General features: G+C 43.4%; 1 protein-coding gene across 5 annotated transcripts in view; it reads left to right on the top strand.

Moving 5' to 3' along the window:
* Positions 1 to 20,628, top strand: part of LOC104362792 (protocadherin alpha-C2) — a 99,522-nt gene that overhangs the window by 49,119 nt on the left and 29,775 nt on the right. For 3 of the 5 annotated variants that reach the window (XM_032988486.2, XM_042789955.1, XM_032988488.2), the window contains exons 2-3: positions 13,277 to 13,335; positions 15,182 to 15,270. In XM_032988486.2, the coding sequence (XP_032844377.2) occupies positions 13,277 to 13,335; positions 15,182 to 15,270 (148 nt within the window). Of the gene's footprint in view, positions 1 to 1,806; positions 4,782 to 13,276; positions 13,336 to 15,181; positions 15,271 to 20,628 lie in introns of those variants that run through there. The other 2 variants (XM_042789956.1, XM_042789954.1) reach the window with 2 other exon arrangements.

Raw genomic sequence — 20,628 nt, 5'->3', positions numbered from 1 at the left:
GGCAGGGCCTTAGATGTTGCCAGTGTTGCTGTGGCTTTTGGTCTTTTATTGATGTGCTGTATTTTTGTCAGAGGACTGTGTGTCTCCGTGTACACATGGGAGGGGTGAGACAGAGATGATCCATAGACTGTCTGGTTGAAATCACTGACTGTCTGGAAATCAGGCTTCTGTTTTACATGATGACTGCAAGCTGTTTTGACACACAGATGCATAGGTCCTGTATATTAGTTCTGCTATAGCTTTTAAAATAGCTTTTAGCAGGGTAATGGTTTGTGTGTGTGTGTGTTTGTTTGTGAGGCTGTCAGGGAATTTTGTTCTGAATCTGTGAATATCATGATCTTGAAGGTGGGTAGCTAGCCAGAAATTTGAAGCTGATTTTTTTTTTTTTTTTAAGTGTTTGGCTCCTGTTTAGACAACTGGTTGAAATGGGCAAATTTCCAGATGTTCTAGGCACTTAGCATCTCTAGCTGCCCTTCTTGGTCTGCACAGACCTACATTTATCCTACATAGAAAGATAAAGAGGGTTAGTGGTTCCACAACAGTATTTGCAGACGCTGGGGTACTGGGCACATTAGAATAAAGATGAGGGCAAATATTTGCGCCACACAAATGGGCTGAGAAATAAATGAACCCCTCAACCAAAACATAAAAGGGGTAGTCCTGCTCTTAATGTTGTCCTTTCTGATAACGGCAGCCACTGAAAAAAGCTGATAGACTGGTAACTGTTCTTAGCAGTGCTGAGTCAGAATTAGGGCAATTGTTCTCCAGGGTTTGTGCATCAAGTACCTTATAGTAAAATCTTTTTGGATTTACAGTGTAAGGTTGTGCTCTCAAGTGTCATGGTGTCAGGTGAAGGGTGCCCAGGCCCACAAAGGGCAATGAAAGAGGTTTTAGCTGAATGTTAGGGTCACCCTCTCCACTTGATAAACCAGCCCAATCCAGAGAAGATTCATTGACATTCCAAAAGACTTTGCGGGGTGAACAAGCTAAAAAACAACAGGGAGAGGAATACTAGTAGAGAAGAAGTTTCTGCACTGGGTAGTAGATACAACATAGTTGCACCCCTGGAGGACTATGTCCTGCGGTTTGTCTCATTAGATATGTCAGCTTAGTGACTTAGACATTGTACAAATGAATGCTTAAGTTTATCGTCTTTGCTGGGGTTTGTGGCATTGGGGTGAAACTCATTGCAGCTGCAGCACCCTCACCCCCCCTGCTGAGTTCATTCAATTTCATGGTCCTGGTTTTTGTCAGTCCTCCATCACAAGAGTGGAGGAGGACAAAACTGTAACTGGAAAACAGTGTGTTCCATCTTTTCAGCTGCACTCGATCACCTTGAGCTTGTGTATTGCACTGGATGAGAAACTGAAGCCCACCTGAAATGCTCATAACTCGTGAGTGTGACTTGCAGAATTCCACCAGCCGAGCTGCTGTTGGGGCACGGTGGCTGCAGCCGGGGCAAAAGGGGGCTGAGTGGAAGGAGGGTGGAAGCGGGGCAGGGGGGCCCGCAGGGCTTGGGCAGAGGGACGGTGCTGCAGCAAAGATGAAATCTCGGGGGGTGCAGAGGGGCCGGTCTCCAAGAACAAAGTCGTCAAACATCCTGCCGCAACGCACAGACGGCCCCAGGCCTGGCTGGGGGCCCGTTTTTCTCCCGAGCCCTGCGCTGATTTAACCCTCCCGGGGGGATGCGCCTCAGCGCTGCAGCAGCAGGGCCGGGGTGCAGGCGGGTTGCGGCCCTTCTCGCTCCTCCCCGCGCCCCCAAAGCTCCGGCAGCGGAGCCCGGGCCGGCGGCGGGAGCCCCGGGAGCGAGGGGGCCCCGCCACACGTGGGGGCGGGCGGGGCGGCGGCGCGGACTCGCGTGGGGGGCGGCTCCCGCGGCCGCACTGTCGCTGTTCCCTGCCCAGGTGCTGAACCGGAGCCAGCGGCGGCTCAGCGCCCTCCCGCTCCTCCTCCCGCGCAGCTGCTGGAGCAGGAGCGAGCGGATCCGGCGAGCCCCGGTCCCTCCTCCTTCTTCCTCCTCCTCCTCCTCCTCCTCCTCCCCGGAGCCGCCGGAGGGAGAGACGTCGGAGCCGCCGTCTCGGGCAGCCGGCGGGCATGGAGCGGGCGGCGGCGGTGCCGGAGGCGGCCGGCGGCTGCTGCTCGCCGCTTGCATGAGGCGGCGGGGGGGCGGCGGCGGCGGGGAGTGAGGCCGGGCCAGGGCCGGGCGAAGCGGCTCCGGGCTCCGGCAGCTCCCCCCCCCCCCCCCCGCCCCGGCCATGGCGGCGGCTGCTCGGCGGAGGCGCGGCGGGGCGGCGGTGCCGGGCCTGCTGCTGCTGCTGCTGCTGCTGGGGCTGGGCGCCGGGCGGGCGGCGGGCGGGCCGCTCCGCTACTCGGTGCGGGAGGAGCTGCCGGCCGGCGCCTTCGTGGGCAGCGTGGCGAGCGACCTGGGCGTGGATCCGCGGCGGCTGGCGGCGAGGGGAGCGCGGCTCACCTCGGGCAGCGGCCGGCAGTACCTGGAGCTGGAGCTGGGCCGCGGGGCGCTGCTGGTGCGGGAGCGCATGGACCGCGAGGTGCTCTGCGAGCTGAGCCCCGCCTGCTTCCTCAGCCTGGAGCTGGTCATCGAGCAGCCCATCGAGGTGCACAACGTGGAGGTGGAGGTGCTGGACATCAACGACAACGTGCCGCGCTTCCCCCGCCAGGATTACCTGCTGGAGATCAGTGAGTCGGCTGTGCCCGGGGCCCGCTTCCACATCGAGAGTGCCCAGGACCCTGATGTAGGCACCAACTCTGTGCAGAGCTACCAGCTCAGCCCCAGCCGCCACTTTGCCCTGGACCTTAAAAGCTTCCAGAGTGGCAGCAAGCTCCTGGAGCTGGTGCTGCAGCAGCCACTGGACCGGGAGCAGAGTGCCCTGCAGCAACTGGTGCTCACTGCTGTGGATGGTGGGGATCCCCCTAAGTCTGGTACGGCCCAGATCTCTGTACGAGTTGTGGATACCAATGATAACCCACCTGCCTTTGACCGCTCCACCTACACTGTGAGCCTTCTGGAGAACGCCCCACCTGGCACGCTAGTGGTCAAACTCAATGCCTCAGACCCCGATGAGGGCTCTAATGGGGATGTGATCTACTCCTTTGGCAGCTACACCCCACAGAAGGTGAGGCAGCTCTTTAGTGTGGACCCACACTCAGGGGAGGTGCGGGTTAATGGTACTTTGGACTATGAAGAGGCATCCTCCTATGAGATATATGTGCAAGCCACTGATCAGGGCCCTGTCTCTATGGCTGGGCACTGCAAGGTGCTGGTCAACATTGTGGATGCCAATGACAACGTTCCTGAGGTGGTCCTGACCTCCCTGTATAGCCCAGTGCCGGAGGATGCAAAGGTGGGAACTGTGGTGGCCCTGATGAGTGTCACTGACCAGGACTCAGGGCTGAACAAGCAGGTGAGTCTGCGTATTCCCCCTGGCCTCCCCTTCACACTCAACTCTTTCAAGAACTCCTACACCTTGATCACCCAGGGCAAACTGGACCACGAGAAAGCAGCAGCCTATAACATCACCGTTACAGCTACCGACTCTGGGAGCCCCCCTCTCTCCTCCCAGAAGGTGATCCATGTGGAGATCTCTGACATCAATGACAATCCTCCACGCTTTGAGGAACCTGTGTACTCCGTTTACATCCCTGAGAACAACCCCCTTGGAGCCTTGCTGTGCACTATAAAAGCCACTGACCCAGATGTTGCCGAAAACGCCTATGTGTCCTATTCTCTACTAGATGGGGAGATTGAAGGGCTACCTGTTGCCTCCTATGTCTCCATTAAATCCGACAGTGGCAATATGTATGCTGTCAGGTCCTTTGACTATGAGACACTAAGGGAGTTCCAAGTGGTTGTCCAGGCTCGGGATGCCGGGATCCCACCACTGAGCAGCACTGTCACTGTCCACATCTATGTGGAGGACGAGAATGATCATGCTCCACAGATTCTGTATCCTACCTCAACCAACACTTCAGCAGCCCTGGAGATGATCCCACGCTCAGCATATGCTGGATATTTGGTAACCAAAATTATAGCCATTGATGGGGACTCAGGACAAAATGCCTGGTTGTTCTTCCACCTGGTGCAAACCTCAGATCCAGGTTTGTTCAGGGTGGAGCTCCATACTGGGGAGATTAGGACTACTCGCAAACTAGGGGAGGACAGCTCACTTACTTTCAACATGACGGTGGAGGTGAGAGACAATGGAGAGCCACCGATGTCCTCATCAGTAGCCATCACTGTTGCTGTGGTGGACAGAGTTTCCAAAATCATCCCTGATACAAGAAGGCACTTTAGAAGTCCGAGCAATTACTCAGAGATCACTCTTTATCTCATTATCGCTTTGAGCGCCATCTCCTTTGTTTTCCTTTTCACAATTATTGGGCTTACTGTTATCAAGTGCTACAGATACAGTCTCTATGGGGAGTCCTGCTGTGCAGGGTTCTGTGGGGTCAGAGAACGGTGCCCTGCTGAATTATACAAGCAGGCCAACAACAACATCGATGCTAGGTTGCCCCATGGTTTAAAAGTACAACCCCATTTCATTGAAGTGAGGGGCAACGGGTCTCTCACTAAGACCTACTGCTATAAGGCATGTCTAACTGCAGGATCAGGAAGTGACACTTTTATGTTTTACAATACCTGTGGCCCAACAGGAACTACTGGTCCCTCTGCAGTGATGACCGACAGGCATCTGACAGGACAGAGTGGGCAGAGTGCACAAAACCTGATCATACTTAAAAATGACTCCGTTACTCCTAACGAGGTGAGGCTACATTGATAAATGGTCAGCACAGTGCTCTGAGACAATCTGTATTTAAGAAGAGGTTCAAACTGGAAAACTCAGATTAAGCCCTTTTGGGCTCACTGACACACAGCTATGAAACATGGTTCTAGTGTATCTAATCTGTGCAGTGCATTTTGTTTCTAGGTAAATACTGGGACTTTCAGGGTCCATTTGGTAAGTTCAGTCTATGCATCTGTTGTTTGAGATTCGCTTCATTTTTGCAGCATATGCTTTATAGAGTATTGCCTCCTTCCCTTTCCTCTTGCAGATCTAAAATTGCCTGCTGCCACAGAATGCTAGGGAATGACACATGTGGTCTTAAATTTTTAATGCTAAAACTAATATTGCAGGAAAAAAATAAACTAAAAATGGTGATTATCTTGGAAATAAATAGATTGCTTTATGGCAGTTATAGATGCTTGCTACTTCATTGATTTCATACCTAGGGAAAGCTGTTGAATTTTTGAATTCAGATCATTACAATACTATGCTTTGTTTACTAATGTGTGCATGTTTTAGTTGTCTGAAAACTGCAATCCTTCCTTTGATAATATTTGTTCTACCTGATGCTGCATTTCATGCTTTCTGGACAGTGACAATCCAGTGACAACTTTGTAGAGAATTACAGCAAGTTACCATCGTTATGTTACAGTGTGACAACTTTTAACCTGCTGGTTTGCTGCTGAAAATTGTTTAATACCTATAGTTTGACCAGCAGTGTATTAACCTTTTTAATATTTTCCCGCAGTGAAGAATTAATGGTTGCTTAATGCTAGCATACAGGCAGTCTGCAGTTGGTGTGAGGTTTTCATGCTCTGTACAGTTTCCTTTGTACATGTACTCAACTAAACCCAGAAGCACTCACAGGAGAGACTAATTCTGGTTCACAAAAGGAAAATTTTGCAATTACTGTGTGTCATTTGTACCCTACAACTGTGGCAGGCACAAGATCAGTTTGTGCATTTATGTGTGCTATGCCTCCAGATATGGGGAAGCTAGGGGAGTAACTGTGGTGGAATAGAAAGGAGCCTGACTTGTGTATTCTTGTCACAGAAATATAATTTATTTTTTTGTTTCTTTTTACTTATTCATATGTGAAGATGGTAACATCTTTTGGAACTGTTGTTTAGTTACACAAAGATGCACAAATCTTAAGGACTAGCAAGTCTTCCACAGAAATGCTTTTAGAGAATAATGATCACCCATTCAAAACTAATCCATTTTAAATTAATGCAGTCTTTTCCTGTAAATGACAGAGTCAGGGTATGAGGGAAGTATTTTTTCTCTTTCTACACAGTTTTTAGTACCTTAAAATCTTTCTGAGTATAATAAAATTTACACCTATTTGATATAGGGGGGAACATGAGACAGACCCTATAAGCATGTATGCTGAAGAATCAAAGAGTGAAATATACAGCCTACATCTAATTTTCTGGGGGAAAAAAAGGGAAGGAATAATTGAAAATGGCTTCACTTTGGATGCAAGACCTGTAGGAAATTAGTTTAATAGACAGATCCCTATCACATTATGGGAATCACTCCATTGAATGCAATGAATTTGCAAGTTTTGAACACTGGTGCAGATCAGGCAGTGGCAACAAAGCCAGCCCAAACTTGGAGTAAAAAAGTGGAGAGATGTGTAGAACAAACTGATGAATGCCTGCTTGTGTGGAGTTATGATTCAGAAGAGGAATTGATTATTCAAATAGTTCTGTATGCTATAAACAGAGGTGAAATTCGGAGAAGTTCTGCTTGTCACAAGTTCTTTTCTTAGGTGTCTGCTTCTTAAACTGCCCCGAGGTAGGTAGTACATACTGTGAGGATATATCAGTGCCAGGTGTACATGAGGAAATGGGTAAATGTAATGGCATTTACTAATTACCAGTTCCTAGCTAATTACATGTTATAAAATCCTATCTTTCCCTTGTTTCAAGCTCAGCATATGCACTGAAGATTCCATCCATTGCTTAGCAATACTGAATCCTACTTTTTAAGGATATTGATCTTTGTATTACTAGATCTTCAGAGAACTGTGTTTCTCTTTTTAGTTAAAGTGAACTTTTAATCAGTCTTTAAGAGCCACAGCCTTCACCTGTGAAGCATAGCAACAGGCATCATTGTCCTTGTGTTGATTTACAAAGATAACCTCTGATGTGTGTGTTACTTGTTTTGTTTGTTTTGTTTTGTTTGGGTTTTTGGTTTGGTTTGGGTTTTTGTTTTTTTTTTTTTTCAGTTTTTGGAAATTGGTCTTCTATTAGTTGTTCAGTTATGAGGGTAGGGCCAGGTGAACGGGCTTTCTATGCATGCGTATCATACATAAGGTTTAACAAAGGCTAATATTTTGAAAGTTTTGTTTATATAGTGAGATGAAAAATATTTCAAAGTTATTCAGGATTAATCTCAGTAACACCTGATGCAATAAGGTCTTAGCCCTTTTCATATTTACTAGTAAGGTGAAAGATATTAATCATTACTTTACACTAAGTTGTGACTGACTTCATTGGGTCGTTAGAAGGATGCAGTAGAAGGGAAAAGCCAGTGTATGAAGGTTTGGTAGGGAATTCTTTGTATCTGTTGAAGCACTGATTCCTGTGTGATTATTCTGACTTGTACTACTAGTGTTCTGATGGTGGAATGGGAGCTTGTTTCTGTAAGACAGCCTGTGCTTCTGCATTCACCCTGCTTGCCTGTATGGTCCTTCATAGGTTTTTAAGAATATCTCAAACCAAGTGTCTCTGTAAAAGAAGAAATGTAATAACACAGCTGCACCGAAAACCTCAGAAACAGTTATTGCTGGCTGGAGTCTGGTGATAAGGATCAGAACATGGGGTTACTGCATACAGCACTCTCATCAGCTAGATAACTACTGCAGGGTGACCAAGCAGGCAGTGTGGACAGAATATAGAGACAACAAAATATTGTGGCTTCATTGCTGATGCTGTGCAAGGTTATAGGCAGCCTGGGTTCCTGCCGTTCGCAAGGGTGATGCACGCAGCTATGGAGGGGGTATGTGAACATGCGATTTTGTTACTGGGCACTGCTGCAGCGATGATCCATCATCTTCAGTAAAGGTTTCAGCACTTTGGTCTGGAATCCTTTTCCTCATATGCCTGTGAAGGTACCAAGTGATGTCAGGGTAGGGTCTGGTCCTTGGTTTGTGTTTTCATCTTTCCCATCTTGTTCTTACGTTCTGTGCAGTTAAGCTTGTTTGTTAAGTCTTGCATCTCATGACAACCTTTTCCCTTCAATGAAGGGTATAACAATCAAACCAGTATATGTTGTAACAGGAGTTTTCTGCCCCAGAAGGCAGCCTGGCACATTCCTATTGATGTAGTGGTCAGTCTGGATACTTGATAGACCTAGATATAAACTCTTCTGATCATACATTTCCTTGTACCCTTTTTTGTCTAGTGACATGTGTGGCTGACAAAATATGATGTTCAGGAATAAATTTGCATGGTGCTTTATGCACACTTTTCAGAAAGTGAAACAAAGATGCACATTAGTAATGGTAAGACCCAGGGGTTCATTGGACTTCTATGGCTGTTTGCTCTGCTTCTGACTCTTTCTTTGTATTTTGCACTTCAAAACTAGCTTGCTAAAAGCACAGGAAAAAAAGCAAACAACACTTGAGTTGAACACATCTTGATACTTCTTTAAAATGCAAGCATGTTTTGAAGTGTCTAAATCTAGTAAACCCACAGCATTGTCTGGAGCAGTCTTTCCAAGAGATTTCTCGAAGAGGCTTTAAAGGTATTAATGGTGGAATATCTTACAATCTCAGTTCAAGAACTTAAGCCTTTAAGAAATTCTCCAGCCCCACTGACATTTTAAAGGTAAACTATAAATGTTTGTTCTTTTGTTTAGTGGCAGTATCTGAATCTGTTCTGCTAAGCAGGGACAGTGCTTTGTGCTTCAGGGCAGTCAGACTCTTGGTTTGATGCTGACTGCTGTGCTGGCAGAAATTTACATCGAATATTAAGAAGAGGTGTTTTCCTTCTCTTGGAACTCATTAAATTTAATTTACAGAAGCACTTGACTGTTCCCTTCACCTTAGTTTCCTCAGAGTTAGGAATGTGGATGAACACTGCCAGGAAGAAAATATTTGGGCTTCTGAATTACACCCTTTTCCAGTTTCCATTCTGATTTCTTGTATGACAAACAGATGTTCAGTCTATAAATTGTTTGTTCTCCACATCAAATTAATTCTAAACATTTACAGAAAGAAATCAGGAATAGAAACCTCTGTTTCCCTATATCTGTCAGCATTGTCTCACTGGAAAACAAGCAGAGCTGTATGTGGCCAGGGGTTCTAAAAGACCTTTTATTATTGCTTCAAAGCAGATATGTTTGATAAATATACATTATGTCATTCTGTTGTGTATTTGTGTGGAAGTGGGAATGGAGTGGGATGCTTTTAGCAGTCTCATCATCTGGTAACTGTTTGTAAATATTTGAGTCACACTTCTACCTCAAGCAGGCCCTGTTCTAACAGCCACTGAAGTGAATAGTAGCCTTTGCATTGATTTGCATGAATATGGGATCAGGACAACATTAAAAAATTGTAGAAATTCCTTCTATCCCAGGGACAAATCCTTAGTGTGTTAAAATATTAGCTAAAAATGAGAAATGAGCAAAATATTTGTAACAATGTATTTTCAACTAAATTTATTCTTCACGAAGCAATGAAATGATTTTTAAATAACACATGCTGTGCAATTTAAAAACAACTGTATGAAATTTTGCATGAGCTTTTTTGCTACTAGGGTGGCTCCATTTTATATTATACATTCACTTTGCTTATCAGACTTTCTAGTAGGGTTGGTTGTTTATGACTAGTCACATTATTGCTTGCGGTTATGTCATTCGAAGAATGTAACCCTGCTGCCTGAAAGAACTGTCAGGAGCAAACTTTTGGTGTGAGGTGTTCACCTGGTGCACTGACAACCACTTCTCTAGGCACCTGGATAGGTTTTGACTCATCTCACAGGTACGATGATGTTACTAAATCACAAAAAGCAGGTGGTGGGAGAAACGGGGAATGGTTGATTACTTCTGTGCTGGATTGTGTGTTTTTTCTCACCCCCACCGATGAGTGGTAAGGACAGGGCCACTGGACTTGATACACGGTCTCCAAAAATCTCTCAGGGAAATGTCGGGCTAGGATTATCTTGAAGTTAGTAGAATGGACTGGCATGTGATAAACAGGGTCTTGTAATGAGTTGGGATCTGGGGAGGTAAAAGGAACAATATTATCTTCATCAGCATTGTGTGATACAGTGGGAGTGTGGGGATATACAACTGGGAAGTATCTGGACCACTTCAGAGCCTATATTGCTCTTTGTGCTTCCTCTATGTACTCATGCTTCCTGACCAGCTGTACCTTGTCCTGGTGGTGTTGATTTATGACACAGCTGCATTTCTCACAGCAAAGCCTGTGACAGAGCTTTGCAGAGGAGCTCCCTGACAGCTGCTGTGCAGACTCCTGTCCCCTGGGACTGTGCCAAAGACGCAGCTCTACTTTGAGATGGTCCATATCGTGTCACAACCCAGTGACCGCGTGCTGTGTGGCAGCACAGGTCAATGTGGCAGGTTTCTGTGGTTGCTCTGGTAAAGGCGGACTGTTCATACTCAGAGATATAAGCCAACCCAAGCATGTAGAGTGTGAATGCCTGGCGGATCTGTAAGAAGCAACACTGCTGCATTTGAAATAGGGAAAGATATTACTGAACAGGTCTGCGTCTTCTACTATGCTGTCACTTCTATTATTGGTCATGCTTTTTTGCTTTTCTTGCTCCTAATTGCCCAATCTTATTTAAAGATGTATTGAAGCAACTTTTCTCTTATGACCAGAGGATCTTAAAGAATTACAGTCTGTAGCAGACAAAAGGAGAAGCCAGTTACACTGGTAAAATTGGCATTTCACCAGTTTTGCCAGTTGCAGGACATTGGCCTGTGATAACACAAGCGTGGGACAAACATACGTCTCTTGCTGAGATCTGAAAGTTCTCAGTCAAGCAGCGTGCACACAATAAAACTACATGAGAATATGTCTGGTCAAAGGCAGACTGCTGTCCAGCTGCCTGCTCCTCCTGTTCTTCCTGTGAAGACTTCAAAAAGTAGAAAATTCAGAGACAGTGAATTTTTCACAGTTAAAAACAAAAAAACAGCCCCTGAAAGGTCTAAAAGTCAACTGTGGCAATAGATCTTTCTGTCTCCAGAGTATATTTTTCTGATCCTGTCCCTTCCTTCCTCCTTCTGCTCCTCTGGCAGCAGCACTACAGTGCTGCCTAAGGAGTAGTAGCAAGTAGAGAACTGTTTGGGAATAGACACAAGATGCCACAGCTTCTAGATAGTAACCTTTGAAAATACCACAATCTCCTAATTGTTGCAGTTTTTGTTATATTGATGTGGTGATTGTTGGTCCATGCGTGTGGAGTGTATGAATGATGAATTTCTAACTGATGAGTTTCTCCTGCCATCATCATCCATTTATGATCTAGTGTCTGAAAGTTCCTACTGGAACAGAACATAGATTTTTGTCTTCCAGTCAAGCTGGAAAGCTCTCAACTGAAAAACAGAAATCTATATACTTTGAGGGAGTGGCTGTTTTTCTCTTTTGTTACTCCTACCCAACTCATGTAAGACTTTTCCAGCTCTTTGATGTAGTCTCACTTCATCTGTGTTTTGCCTGGGACTGTGGTAAGATTCCTCCTCCTCACACTGCCTATAATCTTATACAAATTAATAACCTGCACATCTCAAACTGAAAAGGGGCTTTTCCCCCCCACGCCAGTCCAGCAGCAGTTCCTCTGCTATGTGAAAATCCCCAGCAGAGGAAAAGCCAAATATTCTGGAGTCAGCACGCTTCATGCATCAGGAAAGTCAAACTCAGGAGAGAATATGATCAGTGTGTATTATTTTCTATCCTCTTTCATTGACTGTTACTACATGGTTGACTTCAGAGTGGCTTTGACATCCCTGGGGCTGGGGCCAAAATGGAATGAATCAGAAAATACTGGAACCATACATAATCAGCTCCTTGTCAAGACACTTTCTGCTAAACTCAGCAGAACCTGGGCATGCCAGAGAACTGGGGGCTAAATGAGAAGGAAATTGCTAGCACAGATGTTTAATGTGTGGTTGCAAATAGCAGCCTCATCCCCTTTGTGCAACTCAGACCATAAAAAATGCTAGGATGCGCATCATCCAAGATCATCTCACTCTTGAGTGATGCTGGACCCAGGAAATATGGTGATAGAGTGATTGTGTAAGTTGTAATTGCTCCATTTTTATTTGAATAAAACCTATTGATCCAGGGAAAAGCATACCCCAAACCTCAAGAGGAAAGACAGTTGGCTTTAAATTATTCAGAACATTCAACACTTTCTTTTTCTCTTTCAAGTAATGGGACAAAATTCATTTCTGATCTTCCTCCAATAGCTTGAAGAGAATTAAACCATTACTGTCATATATTATTTGTGTGTTTGGCACTATACAAGACAGATCAGGAATGAGTGTAGCCCATTAGGTTTCTGGACATAAGTTTTCTCTTTGAATTCAAGTGCCTGAAGTTAATCACTGACTGCAATATCACCTACAGAATAATGTCTTGAAAATTCTGAGAAATAACCTTGTTATGTTCTTAAGGCTTAATTTTAAAGGACATGAGCTTGCATTCATTGGTTGTAGTTGAAAATTATTGTGGTGGTCCCCTGACAATGCAAAAGAGATTTTCTGGAGCAATTTTTGATCAACAGAGGATTTCTTAATTATCTATTTCTTTAGCAAGCCATTCTGCAGCAGGTCAGCATATGCTGAGATTTGTTGATAAAAGGGTATTGCTGGCTATTTTCCCCTGCCATCTCTTATGCCCCCTCATGATTATGGAGAACACAGTAGTTCTTGGTATTATGAGAGCACACGCCTGTCTGATAAAAGACTTGCTGCAGTCTGCAAATCTGATACAATCTAGTGCAGTGCTCTGCAGTACACTAAATACTAGCAGAAACCTCACAGCTGACAGACTACCCCACATGTCCCCTTCACAGGGGGCTGTATTTTATACGTCCTCAGGCAGATGCTATTCAGTGCAGGCGTTTGAGTTTCCTTGGCTTATCAGGTAAACAAAAAATGTGTATTATGGATTTATGATGGGGTTTTTTCCTATGCTCAGAATGTTGATGATTGTATGAAGTAACTGTCCACCAGTTTCCAGCATTAAATGTCTTTCCACAGAGATCATCTCTAGCCAAAGGCCTTGGCATGTAAACAAGTTTATTTGTTACAGGGACAATCTCCGTGTGTCCATTTGAAAGCTTCTTTAGCTTTGTAGAAGCATTTGACAGTTCTGAATGTTCACAATAATGGAGTATCTCCATAAAGGCTCTTCTAATAAAATTAACCAGATGCACATGCTTCTCAGCGCATTTAGCATATATTAACAACATTATCCTGGGCTTTTGTTTCTACAGCCAAAACACCCCAATCCTGACTGGCGCTACTCTGCATCCCTAAGGGCAGGTATGCAAAGGTACGTATGGTGTTTCCCCACATGAAAGGGAATTCTGTCTTTGTCCTCTGTGAGAAGGACAAAGCTATCTGGCTCCTCTGATGCCCTAGACTGATGATTTCTGTAACTGAGATGGAAAGCACCCGAGTCCTGCTACTGTCACTTCCAATCTCCAAGTGTTACAGATTCAGTCTAACTGCATCTTATGCTACTACTGTAGATGCGTGCTTTTTTTTGTGTTGACCTCCTGCCTTTTTATATATTGACTGTCAAGGCATAATTGCTCCAATTATTGAATTATTTAACTGTGATTACACACTTTTTGTTTACTTTAAAGTTCACTGTAATCATCTATGCTTCAACAGATCGTCTGCAGCATTGATGTGTTTTCCATCTTGTTGTCTCTCATTACCATAGAAGTATGCTGCTCCTGCAGTCGGTTCATTAATCACACGGTGTAATCAAGATGATTAATACAGTTTAAAGTGCATTTTGAAAATATCAGACAGATTTTCAAAGGAGGAAAAGTGAGGCTGTGTCTGAATCTCTTTAGACATCTTTAAAAGCCCTCTGCCTAACATCGCAAGCTGTCTCTGCTGTAAAAAGGAACATAAACCTCAGGGTCCAGAAGGAAAGGAAAGAAAGAGCAAGCTTGAGTCTGGGGCCTGTTGGGCAAACTGTTTTTTTTTTCTTTTTTTTTTTTTTCTTCCTGCTGTTATTTTTTGTTTGTTTTTAATCCCTGACTGCTTACTGCAAAATGAGTAGTCTGAGGAGCAGGATCCTGAAGGAGGATACCTGAGCATCTTATCTGCTAGTCCTCAGAGTCAGGTGTGCTCTTGTGTATTCCCAACGTGATCCTGTGGATCAACATTAGTTTCTACATAGAGTTCAAAATCTTGCCTGAAGTGACTTGAACAATTAATGAAAAGTCACACCTCATTTGAAGCAATTAATCTCAAAAGCAGGGGAGCTAATGAAGCCTTTCTGGGAAATTGTATGTGTTCCTCTGTTCTTTTACATCAGCAGCCCCTGTCCTTACCTGAAATCTCAGATTCTGAGCCTGCGTGACCTGCCCAGGTGATGATTTTCATAAAATGCTTATTTTTCATAAAACCTGTAGAAATTTGGTGTCTGTAGGACCCCTGGCATCTGATACATTTGTTTGAAACTGCCCATTAAGTTCAACTGGGAGTGTGGAAGGGAGCCGAGAAGCAGATGATCAGAGACAGGGACACAGTCACAAAATCCTATTTCTCTAAGGAATTGCACACAAATACGTGCCCAGTTTTATATTAAATGTAGCAGATTTTTTCTTTTCCTTCCATCTAAGGTGCTGGCTAATAACCAAATCGGTACTTCCGAGGCCAAATGCTCACGATGTGACACTGTAAAACTTGCTGTTAGTTTCTGCATTTGAGAAAATATATTTCTCTTTCTGAATTGCTCATGAGAAGCATGCAGTAACCCAGGAAGGTGGGATCTGTTAAAGTAGGATAATGACAGAAGCTCAGAACTAACTCCCCCAACTTTTTATTATTTGCTTTAATGTTAACACATCATAACAGCAGAGAAGGTGTGTAACTTCCTTGTTAGCAACTTCCAGTCAATGAAAGCAAAGTGTTCTGCAGGTATGTTTGTTTTACAAATTATGCCACAACTGTGTTTTAGTAAATAAGATATTATTTGCAAGTCAAAACAGCTGGTCCTCCAGTGCTCCAGCAGAATTTGTTAGCATCATGCAACACTATAGTAGTAGTTGCACAGCAACAAACAGTTATGACCTTTGAAGCATAGCAAAAAGGGAAATGTTATAAAGTCCAGGGCAGAGGGGAATTGTCTAATCTAACTCTGATATATGCTTATTCAGTGCTGTGCATATGGAGGAGGCAGCAGTCCTACGTGGAGGAGCAGGAGGCCTGGATCAACAGTGGCCAACAGTCTCCAGTGCTACTCCAGGTAAGGGTGTGAAAATCCAGAATGTATGTGAGGAACTGATGTTAACTGAAGTAGACCTCCTAATGCTTCCATCTTAGTTTTCTTCTGTTTTGTGTCTCTGAGTGAAGTTCTCATAAATTAATCTGTGGAATCTAAATAGAGTGGAATAATAAAGCATAAAATACATCTTTTTCTTTACTCACTCTCAGATGAGCACTGGAAATAAGAGTCCTTGATTCCAGCTTTCACCCTGCCTTTGGAGGTTATTGGTTTGTTTAATGGAATAATGGAAGGCCTTCAGTTCTGATGTGTGTATTCAGATTCAAAACATTTGTGTCTAGAGCTGATTCACCCTCCATTTCAAAAGAACAGTAAAACTGGGGTAGGAGCTTATCAGTTCTCCCTTTGTTATTTCTACAAACCCAGTAAGTCTCTTTGGATGTCTCTTCTCATTTTCTGTTGTGTAATCAGACCATTTTTTTTGCTAGCTATTTTCATTCACTAGTACATGATGACAGAAACTGAATTATTATATACTCGTCAAAATAAATGACCAAAACCACATTTTAGAATGTAGCTTCATTTAGTCAGTCACTGACAACTTCACAGCAGTCAATAAGAATTGGCATAAGGTCCTTATTAAGAAAAAAAAAAATCACCTGTATCTTCTGCAGTGCAGGCAATTAAATGTTCTCACTTCTTATATTAGAGCAGGAATAAGAGGAATAGTGGAAGAGCCAGTCACTGTTGTGATCAGCAGTTTCAGTCATGTTCAAACTAAGCTGTCAACTTAGTGTACACCCTGCGTAGGATTGTGAGCCCTGTATGACAGCTCTGCGAGCATTGTAAGTCCTCTAGAAATTCAAATGAGGAGCGTTGCTCATATCAGAGACGCAGGTCAAAGGCCAAGAAGTGGAGCCTCCAGCAGAAAAGATGTGAGAGATGCTTTATTTAATACTTTTTGGTGCAAAACTTTCCCCTGGCTTAAGTGGGAATTTTACCTGGATAAAGGGCGGGAGAGCAACTTCAGGATTTGCAATCACAGTTACAACATATCCATGAATTAATGGTGCCCAGCAAGACCTGCACTGGTGTTGCAGAAGGGTTGTCTGCAGAAACAGATTTGGAAATTAATATAATATATAATGGGCCTCTAGGCTATAATTACTTGGTTTTCATGTGCTCTTCCTATTGTTGCAGGCTTTGTAGGAAGGCACAGCTTGTGCATGTTATGAAGGGTGCATAGCTGTTGATCTTGCATTTGAAAATGTCACCACAAGTACACTTTAACCTTTACAAGGGGTTCCCTCAGGCTTTCAGCTGTGCTCATCATCCTTGACCGAGCACTTACTGTATTACCTTATACCAAGTTCAATATGAATGCAGATACTCACCCAGATGTTTGTTTGCTGGTAATACAGATTTCTAAGTACCTGAATGTAAATGCAAAAGTAGGATGGTCCTGTCTTCTGAGGAGGTCTTCTGGCATTTGGGCCCCAGAGCCCTGTTCCACTATCTGGATTCCTCCCTGCTATTCTTTTTGGGTCTTATCATTTCAGACTCACTTTGGGAATGTGAGCATCATCTTGTTTGAGGAGTGGCACTAACCCTTGGCTCTTATTGCTCTTTCCCTCCATGACCATGCAATGAGGCATTTGTGCAATGAATGCATACCTGCACGCTGCTCTCTATGTCTGTGGCTACATAGGGTGGACAAAACTGTAAGGCATCATGAGAGGAGAAGCTGGCAGGAGGCCCTGTGAAGCTGGGCAGCTGGAGAGTCCATGTGCCAAGGCTGTTTACTCTGGCCCTTGGACTGAGCACTGTAGATCACTGTTTCTCTGTGGTTTTTATTTCTAGGTAATGAACTCAAACAGACTGTAAGAAATACCTTCAGCAATAGGTAATTTTTCTGCCATAGAGGAAAATGTGACTAGTTAAAATTGCATTACAGAATATCCATGCTAGTAAAAGCTACTTTAAAATGCAATTTTTTAATCTGGTTCCTCATAAATGAATACTTTTTCCTGCACAGTGAAGACTAATTTGTCTTTGTCAGCTCCCAAGGGATTAGTGACTCTGACATAACATTAATTATTCCTTTTTTTTTCAGGTGAGTTTCAGGTAATATTCTTCTCCACTCTTTGTAAGGAAAAGCTACAGATATCCCTGGTCCTTAATAGCAAACAAACGATTCATAGGGATATCTCAGTTGGTCTTGATGACTGTGTTAATTCTCATAGCTTGAGTACGTCATCATGCAACACATTTTCAGTAGTTTACTACCACTGTTTTAGAATCCTATCTTCAGTTTCCCACAGATATCTCTTTTAATGCTTCTTTCTTTCTCTGGTTTAGGTTCCAGACCTGTAGTATTTTTCATCAGGTTAACATACACAATTGATGCTTTTAGGAAGAGATTCAACTCCTTATGGTCAATTGAGTCAACAAATGCATTTGCTCCTGATATATCATTTGCATATGAATGGAGTGCACCTGGGTCCAGATACACTCCTAGATAAGCTATTTGTTATCTCTGTTATCATCAGCATACTGTGGCAGCTGCAGATCTTGACTTCTGATTACTAGAAACCACTTCCAAGCCTGTTTGTACACACATTCTCCATGCAGTTGTTTTAGTCAATGGACTAATCCCAATCAGTTTGTCACTAAACCATTCATTTAATTTAACAATCCACAAAAGCCACGGATGAGATGCCTCACAAAGACAGATTCAGAGAGTTAATCAATGAGAGCATTCAAAGATGATGTCATAGGAGCACTTTAAGAAGATGAACATGCCAAGTGTTAAATCAGTAAATCCTTAATTCCGAATGCATAGCTCTACTTAAACATCACATGATGTTTCAGCAAATACGTGTTGCTCAAGCAAAACCTGGTCCTCATTTGACTGACAACACTCATTGACTTTATTGCATATTTCACCCATGCAGAGGACAGTGCATCTCAACTCATTTTTTAATTGTCTTTGCGTTTTCTTATGCACCAGTCCAATAGTTTGTAGACTTGTAGTCAGGATACTGCCAGATGAGGTAGGACAAGAAGGCTCAAACTCCCTCTGGGTAGAGAATAGCATTGGGCTTAGCTCTCTGGGGCATCTCATTTGTCCCCCACATGCTATATAGTGAGTCCAGGAATTGCAGACAGATTTCTGGTTTCTGCTCTATGTCCTTCAACAGATTTGTTCAATTATATTGTGCTTTCTATGGGTGACCACTAATCTGAATGAACTTTGTTTTCTGGATGCCTAACTTGGAATAAATGGAGCTTGATTTGCAGAAATGGTGGGAGCTCACAGTAGAAACTAAGATGAACATAAACTTTGCTCTAAACATACAACATTGAAGATTCTGAGTAAGTCAGACCTATGCATAGTTCAGACCTCAGAATTAGTAGGCATTAGACAAATCTATATGTACTTTGTGCTCCAGGCTCCAATCTCAAAACAGAACTGATAATGCAAGTGCTTCACAAAACGGTTTAAAGATGCTTTCGTAGCACATATAAGACTCAGGAGAACGATAAGGTTTTGTGATGAAAAACAACCATGAGGCATTTTAAATCCTCTAGTCAATGTAGGCTTTATGTGTGTGCAGTAAATAAGGCACTGGGCCACACACTGCAAATAGAGGGAAAAAAATACTTCCATCAGGCGACTCTGTAAACAAAAGAGGAAAGGACCTCATAGAAAAATCTGCATCTGAAATTTGGAAACACACAGGTGAAGACTGTGGGTGAAATACTGGCATCTCTGAAGTCCATGGCAAATAGCCCGCTGGCTTCAAGGAAGCTACGTTTTCAGTGTCTAGCCTTACAATTATGCACAAGGGACTAAATTAAGGTTGCACAGGCAAATGCAATCCTAAAATATGCTAATTTTGTGCTTCTAATTTTGCAGTGGTAATGTTCTTCTAAGTATATCTTTCATATTTGTTTCATTTTCCCAGGTAACTAGCTGGAGAAGAGAGGTTGTAGCCTTGTTTTATAAAGCACTCCTACAAAAAAAAGCAATTATATGGTGTGAGAATCTACTGATCTCAACATGGGCAGTCCTCCATGCTTGACATTCATGGTGCATATGTTTATCCTTTGAACTGGCCAAGTAAACAGCAGTAGTAATATTGGCTGCTGTTCCTTAAGAGAAATAAGCAGGAGAGGCAGGTTAGCTGTGGGTTTCATAGCTACTTGAAGAGGCAGGGGAATATTATAACCAAGAAACCCAGAGATCAGCTCTAGGTCTGAAAAAGATTGTATGTGCTATATATGTATGTATAGATACACTTTATATATACACATATAGGTTTGTATATATATATAAATTCTTTATACAAATATGCATTTGTACAAATATGCCTTGTGTCCTATCACACAAGCCTGACTCTTTCAGTGTTTGTCCTCTGAAGTTTGTCTGTCACAGATTTCCTCTCTTTATTCAGTATTTCCTGCTGTTCCTTACCTCCTGCCTAACTGTGACCTTTTTACATATGCACGCTAGCTAGAGATATTCCATGTCCATATACTCAGACTTTCCTGGGTTTATGCTGGTAACTACAGTTGCTCTGGAATAGATTTATATTTCTCTTAGAGGATGGTTCTTGCTGCAGTCAGCTTGGATACAGAAGAGGTTCAATGATGGGGCATGGGCTGTAGAATAAGTGATGAACACTGAAAATTAATGAGAAGCAACTATAACTATGGCAAACAAGCAAAGTTATCTGAAAGGTAAAGTCAGTCTTTCTAGTAAGTTTTGTACTGCTGGTTTGGGGTAGAGAGTTGTGAATGGAATGACTGTGGGAAAGCTGGGAAGAAAGGAAAGGGGATGCTTGTGTGGACTTTAATAAAATCTCCAAGAATGCCTTGATAGGAGAAGAAATTATTATAATTATCTAGTGTAAGTTGTGGCATACACAATTCTGTGTTTCACAGACTGATTTGTATGTCAGGCAAGTAAGCCCTACTTGAGTAAGAACATTTTGCCAGAAATAGATGCTTTCTTCCAATGGACCAGCAAGACAAGGGCCCAGATGAGAGAGAGGGAATTAGTGTAAGCAGGAGAGATCTGAGCAGAGAAATCTAAGGACATGAGGGGAGACACCAGTAAAAATCTTGGAATAGGAAGGTGAGCACAGTGGATCTAGTAAAGGAAAATATTTGGAAAAGGATTCTAGAAGTTCTATAGGAGGCAGATAGAATTGGGAATGGCACACTGGAGATTCTAAGTGACTACTGAGCGTAGGTCACTGGAAAGAAGATTGGCACACTGAGAGTGGGTAAAAGCCACACTGCAGTTAGCTGTTCTTTTCGTGGAATAATCATTTGATCTGTCTGCATCTTTGAGTCCATTTAACATCAGCACAG

Source organism: Tyto alba, unplaced genomic scaffold (assembly GCF_018691265.1).
Source record: "Tyto alba isolate M040663 unplaced genomic scaffold, T.alba_DEE_v4.0 Super-Scaffold_17, whole genome shotgun sequence".
NCBI lineage: Eukaryota > Metazoa > Chordata > Aves > Strigiformes > Tytonidae > Tyto > Tyto alba.
Note: the sequence above shows the minus strand (reverse complement) of the source record. Positions and strands in the feature narration are given on the sequence as shown.